Genomic DNA, 22,335 nt, shown 5'->3' on the forward strand with positions numbered 1-22,335 from the left:
TACAAACAAAAATATATCAATGAAAAAAGGGTGCATATATACATAATATATACAGCGTGATAAAATAAAGTGCAAAAATGTATGAGTACTGTGCAAATTGCAATGTGAACTGTGCAGATATGTCACATTATTATAAATAATATTATTTGTGTTTGCTATTTTATAATAATAAAACTATTTTAGGGGGTACTTTTAAAAAATTAATTGAAAAAAATGTTTAATTTTTTCCTTTTTTTTTTAATGTGGCCCATAAGTGTCAATCACGCTGGTTTCTGTTAACCCCTCCCCCTATGTGACGTAAAGGGGGACGTTTTCCCTCGCACTTCGCTGTGACTGGTCAGCGCCGGCCACGTGACACAAACGGACCAATCAGGTGGGAACGCGATGATTAAAGACACCCCGGTGCAGCGTGTGTGTCGGTGAGCAGCGAGTCCGGCTGACGTTCCACGGTGGACGGTGCTGTGTTGTCACCAGCTGTTGGCCACAAGACCGACGAGAAAAGTGGATGTGTGTCGGTGCTTTGTGCGTCTGCGGACGGACCGGAGCGTTCACAACCGCCGCCGGAGCCCGGGGGACGGTACCGGGACGACTAATGGGAGCACCGGAGCGTCCGCAGCCTCCCATTGATCCCGTCAGTTACATAACGGAGCGCATCGATAACACAAAAACTGTGATAACGGACCGTCCAGGTCGGAGTTGAAGCCATTTTTCTCCGCAGTGAGTGTTATGATTTATTTACTCACTTCCAACCGACAGTTACCGGCTCCGTTTTTGTGTTTTTTCCTCCGCTTTAACGTCTCCGTTGAGCTTAATTCAGTTTCCAGTTTAATTTTAGCCTCTGAGAACTTAGAAAGCAGCACGTTGGACTGAGCAGGATCCTGTTTACTCCTGTCAATCAGCGGCTGTTTACCCGCAGATAGCGGCTTATTCAGCACTTTTCCTGCACATCACAGGTCACTTATTAAGATCTGTCTTCATTTAGTTACACATTTGGTCCAAGTGCTGCTCAGAAACAGAAAATACTGCGCTCTGATTGGCTGGCAGGTGGAAAAATCATCATGTGTTGAGCTTTTTGTGCAAGATTTCAAACTGAGCTCTGTGTAATTGATTTTAAGGCACATATGGTAAAAAAATAAATTACTTTTTAGTCATGCAAACTCACATAGAAAGCAGTTTACTTAATGCAAAATGCAGTTCAGATAGTTATCTTCTCCAAATTTTTTCAAAACTGCAACATCTTTTCGCTAATTTAATTGCAACTTGCAAGACTTTTCAAATTTAGACATATGTAACCGGCAGGTATGCACAAAATTATCATATATTGAGCTTTTTTGTGCAATATTTGTATCAAAGTGCTGTTTAATGCACACATGGTGAAATAAATGACCCTGTAGTAACAACAATAAGTTAAATGAATCAGATTTTTGCATTTTTGAAACACAATGATGTGCAAAATCATGTAGAAATGATGTGTTTCAATCAATTACCTCATACAAAACTTTCCCAAACTGCAACTTCTCTTTTCTTAATTTAACTTCAGTTTGCTTGAGTTTTCAGAATTAGACATTCAGAAAACATAGAAAATTCAGATTCTGGTTGGCTGGTAGGTGTAAAAATCATCACATATGGGGTTTTTTGTCTGATATTTGAAACTCAATACTTTCTAATTGCTTTTAAGGCACACATAGTTAAAATAAACAACCTTATTAAGTTTGTTGTATATTTGCTACATTATGATGTGCAAAATCATGTAGAAAACACTTGATGTAAAGTGCAGAACTCCCTAAAACTGCTCCGTCTTTTTTCTTGATTTGATTGCAGTTAGTTTGAGTTCAGGTTTTCAAATTTAGACATATTAAATCAGATTTTTTTGCAGAAATATTTAACCAGAGAAGACCACACACCCTGCAAAGGAACCCAGACGAACGTGTTAATATGGAGCCAGTGAAAGTTGATATGTGGTAATATTGACCTGTTTCCAGCCTAAGTAGAAGCAAGTCGTGTAATCAGCATTTTCCAGTTGTGCTCTTTAATTTAGAGCCTTGAAACCTTTTAAGTAACGTGTTTACGTGGATCCAGGTGACGGTAATCCTCAGTGTGTCAGTAGAAGGTGGATTATTTAGGTGTGAGCTTCTTTCTCTCTGTTTCAGCAGACAGACAGTCCCACTAGTCCACCCAGCAGCTGCACATTTACCAGCAGATAAAGCGGTTTTCAGCTTCCCCCCGCTGCCGCCATGAACGTGGGCACGGCTCACAGCGAGGTGAACCCCAACACCCGGGTGATGAACAGCCGGGGGATGTGGCTCTCCTACATCCTGGGCATCGGCCTGCTGCACGTCATCCTGCTCAGCATCCCCTTCGCCAGCGTGCCGGTGGTCTGGACCCTCACCAACCTCATCCACAACCTGGTGAGTGGAGCCTGCAGGTGGTTTAACCCTGTGCAAAAATACAACATCACTTTCATTTTTTATTTATTATTTTTATTATATCTATCTATCTATTATTGTTAGTTTTTTTTTCAAATTTTGTCTTTCCAAAAACATTGAAAAATTAAGTTCTGAACGGAAGATAAAAACAAAAACAAGTTTTTAAGTTGACTATACTTATAATTATATATATGTATGTATATATAATTATGGAGTAAATGAAATATTTTCTTTTTTAAATCAAGATCCGTTTGTAACCGCATGAACTTCACATCGGACATGAATCCATCGGCCACTTTGCCACACTCTTTCTATAAATGACACTTAGCCTTCAATCAGTATAATATATATATATATATATCTATATATATATCTATATATATATATCTATCTATTTATTTATATATACACACACACACACACACACACACACACACACACACACACACACACACACACACACACACACACACACACACACACATATATATGCCTATTTTTTTTCTAGATTTGGTTTTACAGGGTTAACATTCACCCTACAGGCAGGTCAGTGAAGGACACAGAGGAATGCAGCCGACTGGATGGGGAGGTTTGATTGAACGAGGGAAACTTGACAGCTGAGTCAGATAACACGTCTCTGAGTTGTGTTCTTTGTTATAAGTCTGTGTCAGCGACGCTCCAGCCGGCTTGTTAATATTCAGAGTTGAGATCTTGCATCATAAACTGCTGGTCTGGTTCTCACTTTCTGAGGATGTTAAAGTGCAACTTGAACTCGTTACACGAGTGTTCGGTAGTCGGAGCGTTTCATCATGCAGATTCTAATCCCGGGAGCATGTCTCACTAGTGGGCGTCCTGCAAGTAAACAAGAAAAGCAAAGCCCTTAACCCACTTCTGCTATCCTCTAGTGTTAGATTTACGTGTTCTTCATATGTTACAACAGTCCTTTCATTTCTTTTCCATTGCAGTCCACGGACTTTGAGAATGTTTTCTATATTTGATACAAAAGAATACACAAAATCACATAGAAAGCAGTTGACTTGATGTAACGTGCGGTTCTGTCAATTATCTCTTACAGAACTCTCTAGAACTGCAACATCTCTTTTCTGAATTTAATTGCAGCTTGTTTGAGTTGGAATTTCAAATTTAGACAAATAGAAAATGCATAGAAAATGCTGTTTTATTGGATAACTGGATCTTGTTACACAAGTGTATTCAGTAATTTCAGCGTTTCATTGTACAGTTTCTAATCCTGGGAGTGTGTCTCACTAGTGGGTCTCCTGCAAGTAAATCAAGAAAGACAAAACCCTTAACCCCTTCGGTCTTCCTCTAGAATTAGATTTATATCTTATTCTTATGTTACAACAGTCTTTTCATGTTTTCCATCTGCAAAATTACACCGTTTATCAAAAACTTAACTAAATCTGAGCAAAAAATTTAAAATATTTCATTAATTTCACTTTATTCTTTGTGCTTCAGTTACAAATTTGCCAAAAATAAACAGTTTCCTTTAACCCAAATCTGTAAAAAACAAAAAATTCTACACTCCTCATCGCATCTGGGAAGCCTTTAACAACTCAGCTGCAAAGAACAGTCACATGACAAAAATTCAGTGATTTTCAGTTGAACTGCAGGCTGTGTTTGCACAGACCAGAGAGGAGGCAAGTATAGAAGCTAGTTAGTAACACTGAGAGGAAAATAAAGCATTCTCAAGCTATAAAATGAAGTCAGGATGATGCAAAAATGTTATACAGAGGAGCAAGTTGTCAGTAATTTGCTGGAAAATACATTCCACATGGTGAAATATCTGTGGAATCGCAGAATAGCTTGGAGATGCTGTAAAATGTAAGTAATAGAGCATGTCTTCCTGCAGGTAAATGAAGAATATGTGAAAGACAAAGCCCTTCTCTCACTTAAACCATCCTCTAGTATTAGGTTTATATGGTGCAACAGGCTTTTCATCTGTTTTCTGTCTGCAAAATTACACAATTTATCAGAAGCTTAACTAGATCTGAGCTTAAAATTGCAATATTTCAGCAAATTTCACTTTATTCTTTGTGCTTCAGTTAAAAATTTGCCAAAAAATAAACATTTTGCTTCAAGCCAATTCCATAAAAAACACAAAATATACATGCCCCATTGTATCTAGGAAGCCTTTAAGACCTCAGCTGCAACCAGCAGTCACATGACAAAAATAAATAGATTTTTGGTTGAACTGCAGGCTGTGTAGAGAGTAGACAAGTATGAGAACTAGTTAGCAACACTGAGAGGTAAATAAAGCATGTTCGAGCTATAAAATGAAGTCAGGATGATGCAAAAATGTTATACAGAGGAGCAAGTTGTCAGTAATTTGCTGGGAGATACGTTCCACATAGTTTGTAGAGGCTGTAAAAATGTAAATAGTAGAGCACATCCTCCTAGTAGGCGTCCTGCAAGTTAGTAAACCCTTAACCCCTGCTTCTGTCCTCTATTATCAGATTGATATGTTCTTCATGTGTTCCAACAGTCTTTTCGTCTCTTTTCCATTGCAGTGCATGTACCTCCTGCTGCACACGGTTAAAGGGACGCCGTTTGAGACGCCCGATCAGGGCAAAGCTCGCCTCCTGACACACTGGGAGCAGATGGACTACGGCGTCCAGTTCACCGCTTCACGCAAGTTCCTCACCATCACACCCATCGTCCTGTAAGCGTCCTCCTGAATGCAACGATTCGCTTTCAATTACATGCAGCTGATGGTTAAGGATGCATCTAAACTCCAGCTAATAGGTCGTAATGTATTGAAACAGTGTGGGCTCAGTTTTCACTGCAATATAAAGTCCTGCACCTCTATGGAAACAGAACACCCATGACTAGAGGAGAGAGAACTGTAGCTGTAGATGTTTTACAACTTACTTTCATATTTAAGTTGTTTCCACAGTTGTTTCCAACGTAAACACAGCCTGCAATTCAGCCGAAAAATCCCTGAATTTTACCCAAGTTACCGTTTGTCACAACTGAATCACTCATGGCTCCACAGTTGCACAGAGAAGCACAGAATTTTTAGGTTTTTACGGAATCAAGTTAGAGGTGACGGTGTATTTTTTACAATTTTTTAAAGAAGACATGGTCAAACACAGAACAGAGTGAAAAGTTGGAATGTCCAGTGGTTATTTTACAGTTTCTGAGTCAGGAAAGTGGTGTAATTTTGGTGACTTTTTTAGCTTTTTAAAATAGAAAACCTGCCTTTTTAAAGCTGACAGCAGGTTCAGAGAGTCTAGGGAAGGTTTAGACAGAACCAGAATAAGGACATGATCCCTTCTCATGAAGCAGCTCCATTGTGTTGGATCGGACTCCTGCCTGAGCAGCACTGTGAGGGGTTAAACCCGAGTCTCTGTGGAGGTGGATCTGTGCCAGTCAGGCAGCTAAACTGAATTAATCAGTGCATCTTTAGTTCACACTCAAGCCGAACACAGTTGGTGAAAAATCAACTACTCTTGGACCTCTAGTTCATGGTGTGAATTGATCAGGATCCCTGCTGCTGCCTTATTAGCCGAAGCCTCTAATTGTTGAGGGGTTTAGCGTTAGCAGAGCTACCTCTCGCTGCTTTCTTGGCCTTTTTCTGTCCTTATTAACCGCCGGAGTTCAGCTAACAGGAAGCTCTGCGGCTCCCTGGGGTTGGTGTTCTTGCTCAGCCTCGAACATTGAAGCGATAGCAGTTTTTGCAGGTGTAGCCCACACTTTTTTCTTTTTGTTTTCCATTTAAAAGCACTCTTCAGTGTGTTTTGCAAACAGCAGGAAGAAACAAGCGGTCCGTCTCCAGGCTCCAGATGGAGAAAATACGCATCTGCAAAAGTCTTCTGGGAGCCTTTTATTTTTACATGACCTTTTCTTGTTCGGCAGAGGACAGGATGTGCAACTCCTCGTTCTCAGACTCGCAGAAATTACTGGTGTGTGCAGTCGCGTCTCCGAGTGCATTTCACATCAAATCAGTGGAGTTTCTATTGATTCCAGAACAGTGTCTCTTCATCCTCTGCCAGGCTTCATACAGGAGGAACTGGAGCTGCCTTCAGATGCGTTTCTGTGTTTGTTGCTCGGCCACTCTCCCCTGAGCTTCATCATTAGCATCTCGGCGTGCTAATGATGTTGTAATCCTGCTGCTTGGCACGTTGAGGCAGTCTACAGATCCAAGTGTTGGCACGGTTTATGTGAGTTTGGAAATCTCCTACTGTGATTACGTGAAGGGAAATGGCTGAAAAGTTTTTGCATCGAAGCCCTAAGCCCCAAAAGCATGTTGTCTTTGCAAAATCGCCAAAGTTACACAATTTATCAGAGGCAGGAGTGTTGGATTCTAAACTTTCTGACACGACTTGTCTATGATGTGCCATTCAGTCGGTAAACGGAACTAAATCTCAGCTTAAAATTTGGATATTTCATCGATATCACTTTATCCTATGTGCTTGATTTTTAAAAATGCCAGAAATTAACTATTTGCTTTAACCAGATTCTGTAAAAATCAAACAGTTCTGTTCTTCTTATCACAACTGTAAAGCCATTAATGACTCAGCTGAGACCAACAGTCACCTGACTTTAAATGCTGTCTTATTGGATAACTAGATCTCGTTATACAAGTGTATTCAGTAGTTGGAGTGTTTAATCGTGCAATTTCTAATCTTGAGAGTGTGTCTCACTAGTGGGCATCCTGCAAGTAAATCAAGAAAATCAAAGCCCTTAGCCCTTTCAGTCATCCTCTAGAAGTAGATTTTTATCTTATTCTTATGTTACACCAGTCTTTTCATCTGTTTTCTGTCTGCAAAATTACACCATTTATCGAAAACGTAACTCAGTCTAAACTTAAAATTGCAATATTTCATCAATTTTCACTTTACTCTTCATGCTTCAGTTAAAATTTGCCAAAAATAAACAGTTTGCTTTAACCCAGTTCCATAAAAAACAAAAAATTCTACACTCCTCATTGCATCTAGAAAGCCTTTAACACCTCAGCTGCAACCAACGGTCACCTGAAAAAAATTCATTGATTTTTGACTGAACTGCAGGCTGTGTTTACCCATAGCTGAGAGTAGACAAGTATGGACACTATACAACGCGTCAAGACACACAAAAAAGTCAATAGCAACCATGCCCGAAAGCCAACAGGAAGTCGGCCACTTTGAATTATGTGTCATATTTTGGACCATTTTGGACCAATTTTAGCACATTTTTAAAAGCTATGAACTCAAACACGCTAATCCACCAGGCATGGGTGATCAAAAGTTATGAAAATGCTCTGCAGAAGTCTGAGTGTGCAGAAATGGCGACCAGCAGAATGCGGCCATACTGGATGTTTCGCCATGAAACAGGAAGTGTTGTCTAACTACCCTCTACATGCTCCAATCTGCCTCAAACTTTACATGTGTGATCAGAGTCCAGCCATAATCACATCCATAGGTCGACATACGCTCTCAGTTGGAGCGCCAGCTGGTGGACATGCGTGGGACAGCCGAGCCGCAAGGATGCGAGGACCCGTTCAATGCTGCATGCAGCTTTGATTATTGTTACAACTGCTCGGGTTAAAAGGGAGGTTTTCTCAGAGGTTTTTATTTGTTGCAGATTCACGGAAACACTGACATGAAATTAGAATTTGATGCTCATGTAATCCTTCCTTCTCGGTCCTCCTTTCAGGTACATTTTAACCAGCTTCTACACCAAATACGACCGGGTCCATTTCGTGGTGAACACCGTCTCCCTGCTCACCGTCCTCATCCCCAAGCTGCCGCAGCTGCACGGCGTGAGGATCTTTGGGATTAATAAGTACTGACGAGGCAGAAGAGGACACCTCCTTCCCAGAGTCCCCGTGGACCTGCCCAGAGCTCGCTGAGCCTCGGGCCTCTGATTTGGCTGCAGGACCGCCAGGATCCATGGCCCGTCGGCGCCTGCAACGAAGCCCAACCGAGGATACTGCCATGGCACCAAACCCCAGGAGGGACGCTGTCGGGAGATAAAGAGCACAAAGGGAAAGAGTCCTGGTGTGATTGTTCAGAGACACTTAGAGCAGCATTTTTTAAGAAGGTAGAGTATTATTCTGACGGGTGTCGGCGTGAAAAAAGACACACTGAGGCGGTGACCGGAGTTATTTTCTCTGTAAGGACACGCCGCTGTGTTTATTCAGCTTCACTTCCCTCATGTAGCTTTCTGAAGCGGTGAGGCTGCAGAGGCGAGAAAACCACCAGGTTTTATATTTAGCTGCTCCGCTCGACTCGGCCAAGACTGGGAAGTTAAGCAAGTCTTATTTTTATCTGACCGTTTCCATATTTGGACGTCTCTTGTCCTGGTTTGTGTCGCTGCAAACCTCCCGTCTGCAGGAGTTCAGAAAGTCCGACAGGGAGCCAGCAGTTTGAGTTTAGACACGAGTATTTCTGTAGAAACTCTCATTACATTAGCATGACCTGTAGGCAGATCACACACCGACTCTCCACTTTATTAGCTTGTGCAATCTAGTGCAATCCAATAGAGACCTGCAGCAAAGCCTTTCTTATAGTTTCCTCACCTCCATTTCCACATATGAGTGGAGCAGAATATTAGAAATCCTCCTCAGTAAAGAAAGGAAGGTAGTAATAATGATAATAAGGGGAAAAAAATTCTTCACTCTTGATTTATCTCTTTGTTGGGCTCGTCCAACTTCACCGCTTTAGGCTCCACTTTCTATTTTGTGCTTTTAGTTTGGCTCCGTGCAGAATTTTTCTGATCTTTTTCTGAAAATAGAGCAGTTTGTGGACTGGAAATCCCAAATATGTAAGTAGTAGATACTGAAAAACTCCTACAAACAACTGTTTTCATATCACAGATATCAGTTAGTGCAGCTTTAAGTTGCATTTTCATCCAAAACAACAACATCAAACAAGAAAATAAAACATTTTAGTGGCTACATCTACAAAATCATGATGTTACAAGAAAATCCAGCAAAATTTTGTTCAGGAAACAACACTAATAAGGAACAGTTTGTAGCCAGATATCCAAAAATTTAGTTGATAAATACTGAAAAAACCATTAACTCTTTTCACTTTGCAGAGCTCTTTCATACTTAATAGAAAAAAATATTGATTAGTGAAGCTTTAAGTTGCATTATAGCCCCAAGAAACAATAGGAAACAAGGTATATGTTGGTGAAAATAAAAATGTTAGTAAAATCCTGACATCCATAAACCTTTTATTCAGGAAAAAAGGCTAATATGAACAGTTTGTTGACTGCAAATATCAATCAGTGCAGCTTTATGTGGTATTATTGACCAAAAACAACAAAAAACAAGATGTTTGTTTGCCAAAATAAAATTTTTAGTGCTTACTTCCACAAAATCTGGAGTTTTCAAGAAGGTCACACAAGAAAATCCAGCAAAATTTTGTGCTGGAAACAAGGTTTGTTGACCGGACATGCAAAAAATTTTGCTATTTTCACTTTTCAAAGCTCTTTAATTCATTGTTAATTGAAATAACTATGAGTTAGTGCAGCTTTATGTGGCATTAGTGTCCAAAAAACCCAAAAGGAAACAAGATATTTGTTGCGAAAATAACATTCTAGTAGCTCCATCCACAAAATCCTGATGTTTCAATAACATCCCTAAAAGTTTGTGCTAGAAACAACACTAATAAGAACAGTTTGTGGACTGAAAATCCAAATATTTAGATGATAGATACTAAAAAATACTCCCATGAACAAGTGTTTTCACATTGCAGAGCTCTTTAATTCATACCTTATTGAAAGAAGTATGGATGAGTGCAGCTTTAAGTTGCATTATTGTCCAAAAAATGGTAGAAAACAAGATATTTGTTTGCGAAAATACAAAATTTAGTTGCTGCAAAATCCAGATGTTTCAAGAGCTTTATGCGAGAACATCCATCCCAAAGTTAAATTTTTATAGATATAAGAACGTCTAAAAGGTATTAATGGGGTCACTATTCACTAAATCAAATTAGTGAATTTTTTCCTTCTTTAAGTTTTACATATTTGCATGTGTTTATTCTGTTTTTTCACCAGTAGAAGGCTGAAGAGTCCGTGAATCATTTCAATAAGACAGAATATTAAATATTAGTGAGTAATAATATTAAATTATTGGGCGGTTTCTGTTCACTTTTCTTGCCCAACATGTTTTTTTGTTCCTTATTTGAGGTTAAAAATCACATTTTAATTTAGTAATAATTAGCTTAAACTTAATAATAATTCAATAAACAGACAAAAATAGTGATTTTAATTTTACTTCGAACTGAAAAATAGACACAGTTATGTTTTAAGGATTTTGCAGCAACAAGAAGCACAAAAAGTAAAGTTTCTTCTGTTTTGCTAAATTTCATAATACCAAATGTAATTTGTATCACGGCTGCTGTTAAACTGACATCTAAGCATTCATTCAATTTTGTACTAGATTGAAAAAAATAAATCAATTTCCTGCATTTTTTTGAATTCTGTTCAGATATTGGATATTTTTTATAGTCTGACTTAAGAAATCGCATTTTAATTCAGAAATAAGTAGCCAAAGCTGTACTATAGTTAAATAAATGGACAAACATATTGATCTTAATTCTACTTAGATGTGAGAAAATAGACACAGCATCATCGCAGAATAGTTTTTTTTTTTTTTTTAAATTATACAGCAAGAATAGGAACAAAAGGTAAAGATTCTTCTCTTAATTTAACAAAACCAAATGCTGCTGCTTTTGAGTTCAGTTGAAAGAAATAAATCGATTTCCTTCATTTTTTTGAGCTATGTTCACAGATTAGTCTGAATAGTATTAACCACATTCAGAAGCAGCAGCTGTAGTCTGTAAATATTAGAAATGCTGACCGTGGCAGCAGTCAAATGCTGTAGCAGCGACAGAACAGATTGTTTTCAGATGTAGCAGACCAGGAACTTAAAGTGCATTATTGTGGTTTGTGCTGTTTCCAATCAATAAATGTATTAAATTGGCTTCATTTATACCTAACAGATCGATCCAGTGATTAAAAAAACGACTAAGAACCTTAAAAAACGAGTCGATCTGCTGCAGCTTCCATCTTTTCTCACCATAAAGGGCTTTTCTCAGTTACATGCTTTAGGTCTTCGTGGCACCGAATCTTCATGCATTTTCTTTTATTTTTCTGCTAAAGATTGAACTGACTGTGGAATAAATGTGACAATAAGTGCTTCTGACTCCCAAATACATTTTTTTTCAAGCATCATGTCCAACTTCTTTCCTGTTCTGTGTGTTTATTTGTTTTTTTGTGTCTGAGTTTGTTGGATTTATTGAGAAATGTGAAGAACTTTGTGTACATTAAGGTTTGTTGTTGTTTTTTTTTTTACTTTAATGCTCAGTAGTTGGTACTCTGTCTGTTAAAGGAGACTTTTAGGATCCTCCTGCCTTTTTTTAAATTAACTGATGTCTTTATGTTTCATCAAGGCCAAGATTTAAAGATCAGAGGGCTGGACTACCAAGTGAAGTTAGTGGGTTAGTGAGGTACGTTGAGCCTAAAGTCAGAGTTTTTAGTATAATGAAGGTTGTTCTCTTTTCATCTGCTAGATCTCCATGGTAACTGATGCTGTGGCGCTAGTTCTCCATGGCAACTGCTGCAGTCTTGCTAGATCTCCATGGTAACAGGTGCAGTCTTGCTAGATCTCCATGGCAACTGATGCTGTGAAGCTAGATCTCCATGGTAACTGATGCTGTGGAACAAGATCTCCATGGTAACGAATGCAGTGGAGCTATATCTCCATGGTAACTGATGCTGTGGAGCAGGTTCTGTTCAGAGTTTCTGATTTAAATTTAATCTAAATTAATTCTAATTTTATTCGAGTACTACACCATTTATATATACCGTTTACTCAAGTACTGTGCAGTTTATATTTACTGTATTTACTTGAGTACTATACAGTTTTTATATAATTTATTATTACTCAAATAGTGGAAGAAGAATCCCATGACTCATTAAACGGCTCCTTTTATGTGAGTTTGAGTCTGAGTTAACAAAGAGAGTTGAAACCCTCCTTCATGATACCTGTTTACTCTGACTGAGGGTTTAGTTTTTGTCGAGCCGACTGACACAAAGAAAGCCTGGATATGTTGAACCGGCTCGGTTCTTTACTTTTACTCAACTCTGCTTGTAGTAAAGCAAAGTTTTCGTGCTTACAGTTACAGTCTGGTGCAATTTGCAAAAAAAACCTAACAAAAAAACACATTTATAAAAAAATGTACCTAATAAAAGTAGAATCCTCTTTCAGATACTGTGAAATTCATTATTTTCTGCAGGAACATTGCAGAAATCCTACAATGTGCAAATGCGAAGCCTACACTGGTTGTGCTCTCGGCTTCAAAGCAAAAATTTAATCCGCGGTATTTATTTCAGCGTTGCAAGCCGATACAGGCCCCGCACAGTGTCGGCTGAGTTACACAACACCGGAGGCTGCTGAAACATTGATCAAGTGAAAGTTACAACCAGGTTTTAGAGCCCGTCCAGCAGAGGGTCGCAGATTTGGCCCCTGATAGTGATAGAGCAGCAGTTTCTGATTTCATTACAGTGTTGAAAGTTGATGCTTTTTCCTGTTTCCTCGTCTCTTCATGCTCCTGAAGGTAACATCTCAGGAAGGCCTTGGAGGAGTTTCTTCACATTTGGCTTCACTAGAACCAAGTAGATTTTCTGGGTTAAAGTTCACTCCGACCTAATTTCCAGGAACTTGATATTTCTGGAAGAGCTCGGGGGGAGTTTCTCCAAGTTTGGCACAAACTTTCTCTTGGATTCAAGGATGAATTGATAAGAATTTAATGGTCGGAGGTCGTAGTGAGCTCACAGAACAAGAGGGTTTTGGACATAAATCAGGAATTAATGTTGTAACTATGATTAAGTTCAGGATAAAATAATGAAGTGATGAAGTTTTACCCAGAAGCTCAAACTCTTTCTGGACATTTTTCAACAGAATAACTTAGAAACAGATGGAGAAATGGATGTAAACTCTGCAGTTTTTCTGGATTTTTTTTAACGTTTCATACTGACATAATATCAGAAAAACAGAAATATTAGATACATTTATGAGACGTGGCAGATAAATAAAGATCATTATAATTCAGAAAGAAAGAACATTAATGGTAATCTGCGGCGCTCAAATATAACGAAGTACATTTACTCAAGTACTATAGCGTTTGCATATATTGTGTTTACTCAAATACTATATATGTACTCAAGTGCTGTACATTTACTGAAGTACTGTACAGCTTTTATTTACTGTATTTACTTGAGTACTACACAGGTTATATATATACTGTATTTATTCAAGTACTATATGTTTATATATGCTGCATTTACTGAAGCACTATGCAATTTTTATATACTGTATTTACTGAAGTACTACAGTTTGTATGTACTGTATTTACTTAAGTACTATACATTTACTCAAGTAATATACAGTTTTTATATACCGTATTTACTCAAATACTATATAGTTTATATATACTGTATTTACTTAAGTACTATACAGTTTATGTGTGTACATATATATATATATATATATATATATATATATATATATATATATATATATATATATATATATATATATATATATATATATACTATTTATTCAAGTACTATATGTACTAAATATACTACTACTAAATTAAATTTAGTAGTAGTATAGTTAGTATATATATATTCTAAATGTAGTACTATATTAAGTACTACATTTAGAGAACTAAGTGTGTGAGTTTCTGAAACCTTTCTGATGGGAATTATCCTGAACATGTCATATTTTATTACATTTCATGCATTATCTGAATGATCAATCTTCTATCTGTGGCTTTTCTGCTCTATTTTCACATCATTTTACTGTATAAAGCTGAACCAAAAAGGTATATTTTGATGTTTTTACCTGCAAAATCCCTTTAAACTTTCATTCCTGCTTTGAATCTATTGAAAATATTTCTTCACTGTTGAGTTTTTAATGATAAATTGTGACTTTAATTAGATTTAATCTATTAATAGTCTCGTATTTTCACGTTCCTTTGAAGGAGCTTTAGGAGACCAGTGCCTGGGGCAAGAATGAATATGTGAATTCATGGTCCAATTAATTGCATTATATCTCAGTATGTGGCTAAAATTGGAGGCTCATGTGTGCAGAAGACAAACTAAACATCCACTTTTCATGTTGTTTTTGGTGTAAATATGTGGGACAGATGCAGAGAAGTACTGTAGTTTTTAGGAATGATGTGATCACAGTGACGTGACTATGCAGGACTGTGTTTGTCCAGAAGAGGGCAGCAAATTCCTGCTCCTGACCTTAATCTGAAGCGACATTGGGCCCCTATAAATAGGAACGCCGCGAGGGAGAGATTATTTTCTCGTCTCTTTGTCTGGAGACTTTTTTCTTCTTCTCTGCTCGTTCACTTATTTATGTTCACACTTGATTTACAGTCGCTGTGATGATTTCTGCTCCTGCTTTTCTGAAATGGTGTAAAATTCATCTGACATAAAAGCCCAGATTTGGAAAGAACAAGACAGATGAAAATACATTTCAGAGCAGAGAGCGAAGGCCTCCGACCGCTCCTAAAGTTAGAAAGGATGCAGCCAAAGAAAAGATGGAGAATTATTGGGAATAACTGAGCAACATGAGATTTGAAGTACGGGTTTGGGAGCTAGAGATTTAAAGAAGAAAACTGTTTTACATGATTTCTGTGTCTGAACTAATTCATGTGCAGTAAAGTCTATAATTTCTCTGGTTTTTGCAGATCCAGTCCATGAACACACCACATTCTGCAGCAAATTTCAATTCTTCATAGCTGTACTTGTATGTTTTCTTCCTATGTGACTGTAAAACATAAACGTTAGCATGACTTCTCTGTGATTATGCTAACATGCTACTATAGCTATTTGACAGTAAAACACCATTAACATTAGCATAACTCCTCTGTGATCATGCTAACATGCTACTGTAGCTATGTGACAGTAAAACACCATAAACGTTAGCATGACTTCTCTGTGATCATGCTAACATGCTACTATAGCTATTTGACAGTAAAACACCATTAACATTAGCATAACTCCTCTGTGATCATGCTAACATGCTACTGTAGCTATGTGACTGTAAAACACCATAAACATTAGCGTGACTCCTCTGTGATCATGCTAACATGCTACTGTAGCTATTTGACAGTAAAACACCATTAACATTAGCATAACTCCTCTGTGATCATGCTAACATGCTACTGTAGCTATGTGACTGTAAAACACCATAAACATTAGCATAACTCCTCTGTGATCATGCTAACATGCTACTGTAGCTATGTGACTGTAAAACACCATAAACATTAGCGTGACTCCTCTGTGATCATGCTAACATGCTACTGTAGCTATTTGACAGTAAAACACCATTAATATTAGCATAACTCCTCTGTGATCATGCTAACATGCTACTGTAGCTATTTGACAGTAAAACACCATAAACATTAGCGTGACTCCTCTGTGATCATGCTAACATGCTACTGTAGCTATCTGACAGTAAAACACCATTAACATTAGCATAACTCCTCTGTGATCATGCTAACATGCTACTGTAGCTATGTGACTGTAAAACACCATAAACATCAATAATACTCTGATCATGTTAGCATGCTAACATGCTATGTGACTATTAAACACTAGAAACATCAATAATCCTCTGATCATGTTAGCATGCTAACATGCTACTGTAGCTATGTGACTGTAAAGCACCATAAACATTGGCATGACTCCTCTGCAATTATGTTAGCATGCTTACATGCTACTGTAGGTATTTGACTGTAAAACACCATAAACATTAGCATGATTCCTCTTTGATCACGCTAACATACTAACATGCTACTGTAGCTATGTGACTGTAAAACACTATTAACATTAGCATGACTCCTCTTTGATCACGCTAACATACTAACATGCTACTGCAGCTATTTGACTGTAAAACACCATAAACATTAGCATGACTCCTCTGCAATCATGTTAGCATGCTAACATGCTACTGCAGCTATGATACTATTAAACACCATGAATTTTATCATGACTCCTCTGTGATCACACTAACATGCTACTGTAGCTATGATACTATTAAACACCATAAACATCATGACTCCTCTGTGCTCATGCTAACATGCTAACATGCTTGTTGTGTGTTCCAGGTGTTCGGTTACTAAATGATGCACACAGAGTTTTGCAGAATATTTCAGTTCTTCATAGTTGTACTGTATGTTTTCTTTTATTCTGCTGTACTTTTCATACTCTCTATATCATTCTGCATAATTCAAACTTTGCATTCCCTCGTGAGCCTTCGACACGTTTCCTTCTCAGGTCGATGTTAATGTTTCATTTCTGATCTCCCTGACTGATTGTTTCCCTCCCAGCATGCATCACTGTCCTCAGTTAACTTTGCACAATCTGGATTTTTAGCTGTTTTTTTTTGACCAAACATGGCAGCTGAGAGAAGGATTCTGTGTCTTCTACCCTTTAAAAACCATATATACTGTATTTATTGAAGTACCATACAGTTTCTATATACTGTATTTACTCAAGTACTGTACATTTACTTGAGTATTATACAGTTTATATACAGTGCTGTGAAAAAATATTTTTCTTGAATCCTTATTTTTTTGAATATTTCCCCTTAAATGTTTAAGATTATCAAACAAATTTAAATATTAGACAAAGATAACCAAAGTAAACTATTTTTAAATGGTGATTTAATGTTTTAAGGGAAAAAAAAATCTATCCAAACCTACCAGGCCCTGTGGGAAAAAGTAATTGCCCCCCCTTGTTAAATCATGAATGAACTGTGGCTAATCACATTCTTTGAAAGGCAAGTTCAGTTTCACTGACCACACCCACATTTGATTACCTCCAGACCTGTTCAATCAAGAAATCACTTCAGTAGAACCTGTCTGACTAAATGAAGTCAGCTAAAAGATCTCAAGAAGCTGCAGCACAATGCCTCGATTCAAAGAAATTCACGAACAGTGGACATCTATCAGCGTGCAAAGGGTTCCAAAGCCATTTCTAAAGCTTTAGGACTCCAGAGAACCATGGTGAGAACAATTATCCACTTATGGAGAAAACATGGACCAGTGGAGAACCTTCACTACCATCATTACCCCAAGAGCACAGCGACGACTCATCCAGGAGGTCACGAAGGAACCCAGGAGAACATCTAAACACCTGCAGGCCTCCCTTCAGTGAAGGTCAGTGTTCTTGACTCAATCTTGCATCCTGATTGGTCCTTCAGGTTTGTGATAAAAGAAACCCCCAAAGAAGAGATGCCTTATAAAAGCCGTGAATGTCAAGTAGCTGCATACCTGCAGAGAACGCCTCGCCTAAAGAAAGCAACTGTTTTTCCTTCTTTATAAAAGCTATGACCATAATATCTCTGGCCTCGATGTGAGACCATTAAAGTCAATTATGTTTCACATTCAGTCATTTTCTACTGAGCAGGACCGAATCTGCCTCGTTGCATCGGATCAAATGAAGGGGAAAATTGAATAATGCTTCACTTCTGTGTCCTTCCTGAACGGTGGATAAAACACACAAACGTTTAAGCAAAATGCAAGTCGCAAAAAGGTACATTATCTTTTTAGAAAGATCACAAAAATGATACCATTTATCAGAGAACGATACAACGTTAAAATTATATGTTGTTAAATTCACTTTATTCTACAGGTTTTGTGTTTAAAAAATCACCAAAATTAAATTGTTTACATTGACAAGATTCTGTAAAAAAATAAATAAATAAATTTAAAAAAAAAAAAAAAAATTCTGTGCTCCTCGCTGCAACTGAGAAGTTCTACATGACTCAGCTGTGATTAACAGTCAAGACAAAAATTCTGGGATGTTTCGACTGAACTGTGTTTACATGGCAGATTTGAGAGGCATGTTAAAAATAACAAAATTAGACCATTTATCAGATCCATAAACTGCAAAAACAGAAAGGATTGGAAGTTTTTTTTTCACTTCTACTCATCTGTATTATATTTATATTTTTATTTGGCCTCTAATCCATATGTATTTATATTGTCTGACGTGATATTTTCTTCTACGTGTTCCATTTAAAAATTTGCCAAAAATAAACCATTTGCACTAAAAAAGATTCTGTAAAAACAAAATAATTATGTGCTTCTTATCACAACTGAGAAGTTCTATGTGACTCGGCTGTGATTAACGGTCATGTGAAAAAAATTCTGGGATGTTTCGACTGAACTGCAGGCTGTGTTTACACGGCAGCTTTGAGAGGCATCTTATTTATTTAAAAATGACAAAATTACACCATTTATCAGATCCAGAAACTGCAAAAAGAGAAAAGATTGGGAGATTTTTTACTTCTACTCATCTGTATTATATTTGTATTTGTATTTGGCCTCTTATCTATATTTATATTAATATTTATTCTTCATGTCATATTTTTAAAATTGCCAAAAATAAGGCATTTGCAGTGAAAAGATTTGGTAAAAACTACATAATGCTGTGTAAACGCTCAATAATAACAAAAATCCACCATATGAACATGTTAAAAAGGTAAAAAACTCTGATTTTAATTCTGCTTCCAGTGCCACTTAACTGTATCTGAGTATTTTCCTGCAGTAATTACGTTATCACATCCTCCTGTCGATACAAGAGAATGAATTCCTAAAATAATCAATATATTACCAAATGAGGCCTAATTCTGACTGCATATTGAACGTCTCTTTCATCTTGACTTGCAGGAGAATAAAGCCACACCACCAGCAGCATCATCCAGTATGGATGGTGGCCCCAGCTACTAGAAAACATTGTGAAATATGCATGCTGCGTGTTGGGACTCCCACGGCGTACGGTTGGTTTCCTCCGTGGATGTGACAGAAACACACGACACCCTGAATCCATGTCCCCCGCCGCCCTGCTGTGACATTGACGAGGTTCGGCCGGATGATGATGATGTGTTGATCAGGAGTGTTGTGTAGGGAGGATGTGTTACTGTACGGGCTATAAATAGAATCAAACAAGAATTGGATCAATTAGTTATGAGCTGTGGAGGCCCAGCGGGGTCTTTGAGCCGAGCGAGGGAGCTGGCGTCCCCTTGAAGCTGCCATTGAAATGCACGGCGGGGCTTCAACAGCTGCCCCCAGACTCCCTTAAGGTCAGTCTGCTGTTTAATGGCCGCTCTGTCAAGCACAGAGTCTGTAGCTGCAGCAGGAACAGACCGACTTTGATTATACGTCTGCAGCAGGTTATGGATTTCTATACGGGCAGTTTGTTTCTAGAGCTAAATTGGAAACAAAAATGAGTCTTTTTTTTTTCTTCTTCTGCGGCTCAAGTTATGTCCAACATTCCTGCTTTCCCTAAACACTAAAACTAAATGTTACTTCATTATACTCTGCCTGCCCAAAAAAAAGCCTCCACCTGGATTTAACCCTCCTGTTGTCCTCATTTACGGGCACCAAAAAATATTGTTTACTTGTACAAAAATTCAGCAAAAAATTTCCACAAATTTCTGAAATTTTGCAAAACCTTCTGGAAGAAAATTCATAAAAATTTCCCTTAAAAGTTTTTTTTTTTTTTTTAAATCCCACACATTTGGCAAGAAAATTCTTGTAAATATTTTCAAAAAATGAGTAAAAATCTTCCAAAAAAAATTCTAAAAATATCTAAAGTAAGTACATATATATCATTAAAACTTCAAATATTTTCTTTAAGAACATTCACAAAAAATCTGCCAAAATCCAGCGAAATTGACTGGATTTTGGTTGATTTTTTTTGTGACTATTCTTAAGAAACATTTTTAACATTTCTTTTTTTCCACAAAAAATGTTCAAAAATTTCCCCAAAATGTTAAAAATGTGGACATCAGAAGTTTCACTGTGATTTTTTTTTTTTTCCACATTTTCAAACTTTAAAACAGGTCAATTTTGACCCACAGGACGACATGAGGGTTAACTAAGCCAATAGGTAAGAGCCTTTCATTGGATAATTACTGCAGTGATGACAACAACTTATTTAACCCTAGCTGATGCAGTGAGCAGCTTCTCATTTCTTAAACAACCATGTTAGAAGACACATCCTGGGCTCATGGAAAGGATGTTAATCTGTCTCAGAAGGGTCAAATTATTGGCCTGCATCAAGCAAAGAAAACAACTGAGGACATTCCTGAAACTACTAAAATCAGGTTAAGAACTGTTCAACGCATTATTAAAACCTGGAGGATAGTGGAGAACCATCATCTTCCAGGAACAAACTCTTAGGAAACCAACAGTAGAACTCACAGCTGTTTAATAGTGAAAATAAGAACATTTCCACATGAAGGGAACTCAAAGGATTGGGACTAAACAGCTGTAGCTCTAAGAAAACCACTGATCAATGAGACTAAATGGGGAAAAAAAGGCTTCAGTTTGCTGGTAGCATAAAGATTGGACTCTGGATCAATGGAAGAAGGTCATGAGGTCTGATGAGTCCAGATTTACCCTGTTCCAGAGGGATGGGGGCAGTAGTTTAGGCTCCGTTTTGGTCCCGACTTTGTGCTGGTTTTTGACTTTTTCAGGACTGGTTTCAGACTTTATTCTGACTGGTTCTGAACAAAACCATCAGCAGAAGGTTGATCTTGAACACAGTTGGATGTTTCAACAAGACAATGGGCCCAAACACACATCAAACGTGGTAAAGAAACAGTCCAATCAGGCTAGAATGAAGGTTCTAGACTGGTCTCCCCAGAATCCTGACTTAAACCCATCAAGAACTTGAAGAACCAAGTCAGAAAGATGACAAATGTAGTGGAACTGCACCAGTATTGGTGCAGTTCCACTACATTTGTCGTCTTTCTGTCTCAGACTTGAGTCAGTTAAATTGATAGTATAATGATACTGCCACCCCCATGCCTGACAGTAGGTGTAGTGTCCAAAGGAGTTGAAGATAAACCAGCAGATGGTCGCATCAGGGGAAGAAGAGCATGTCACTAGCCACTCATCATGGCTAGTTCCTACCAGCCTGTGGGGGTTAGGGTTATGATCTGGGGTTGGTCAGGTTCAGCAACGTTATGTTCCCAAAGAATGAGGTCAGCTGACTACCTGAATATACTGAATGACCAGGTCTTTCCATCAATGGAGTTTTTCTTCCCTGATGACATGGACATGTTCCAAGATGACGATGCCAGTATTCATGGGGTCACATTGAGAATGAGTGGATCAGCTAAACACTGAAACTCTCCTCAGGATTGTGTTGGTGTGGTTTTACGAGATCTGACTGACTGACTGACTGTGACAACATGAGAAAACGACCACAGCAGCCGTCATTAGATTTTGATACAAACCGTTGATTAAAATGACTCTTTCAAAGGGACTGTCGACTGTCAGAACCAGCGAGAGAAGAAGAGACGAAACTAAGTGGAAATCAATGAGCTTCAGATTCATCCATGACTGCTGCTCCATCGGTCTCTTTAGATCACGCTGTCGTGTCATTCAGACGTCCAGTAGGTCACTTCTACATTAATGCTCCTCAGGCTTCACTCAAAGTCACCACAGTGATGGAGAGACTTGACACGCATGTGGAGATGGTCACGCATGCAGGTTTTAACAGTACATGAAGTGACGGACACAAGAATCCCAACAGTTCACATAGTTTAGTCGATGCATTATTCTCTAAATGTTTTGTGTCTGGTTTTTGTGTTTTGTGTCTGTTTCTATTGTTTTGTGTCTGTTCTTTTTTCAGTTTTTGTTGTTTTGTGTCTGTTCTTTGTTCTTTTGTGTCTGTCTTTGTTGTTTTGTGTCAGTTTTTTCTTGTTTGTCGCACATGGACATATTATCAGTAATATTCTGACTGTGTTATCTGAATATGAATTTAATTTTAAGTCAGAATTTCTGAATTTGCTTGGAGTTTTTCCCTCAGAATTCTGAAAAAAAAAACACAGAATTTTGAGTTTTAAGTCAGAATTCTGGAG

General features: G+C 37.9%; 1 protein-coding gene across 3 annotated transcripts; it reads left to right on the forward strand.

Annotated features, from left to right (window-relative positions):
• Positions 1-401: 401 nt before the first annotated feature.
• ormdl3 (ORMDL sphingolipid biosynthesis regulator 3) lies at positions 402-11,616 on the forward strand. Of its 3 annotated transcripts, none has more exons than XM_023268443.3 (4): positions 402-717; positions 2,151-2,408; positions 4,955-5,106; positions 8,082-11,616. In XM_023268443.3, exons 2-4 carry the CDS (start codon positions 2,235-2,237, stop codon positions 8,215-8,217), a joined length of 462 nt encoding a protein of 153 aa, XP_023124211.1. In that variant the 5' UTR covers positions 402-717; positions 2,151-2,234; the 3' UTR covers positions 8,218-11,616. The 3 variants fall into 3 exon arrangements, with proteins under 3 accessions (XP_023124211.1, XP_023124212.1, XP_054860823.1); XM_023268444.3 differs by having other exon boundaries at positions 2,154-2,408; XM_055004848.1 differs by having other exon boundaries at positions 2,158-2,408.
• The last annotated feature ends 10,719 nt before the right edge of the window (positions 11,617-22,335 follow it).

This window comes from Amphiprion ocellaris, chromosome 18 (assembly GCF_022539595.1).
Source record: "Amphiprion ocellaris isolate individual 3 ecotype Okinawa chromosome 18, ASM2253959v1, whole genome shotgun sequence".
NCBI classification, from domain to species: domain Eukaryota; kingdom Metazoa; phylum Chordata; class Actinopteri; family Pomacentridae; genus Amphiprion; species Amphiprion ocellaris.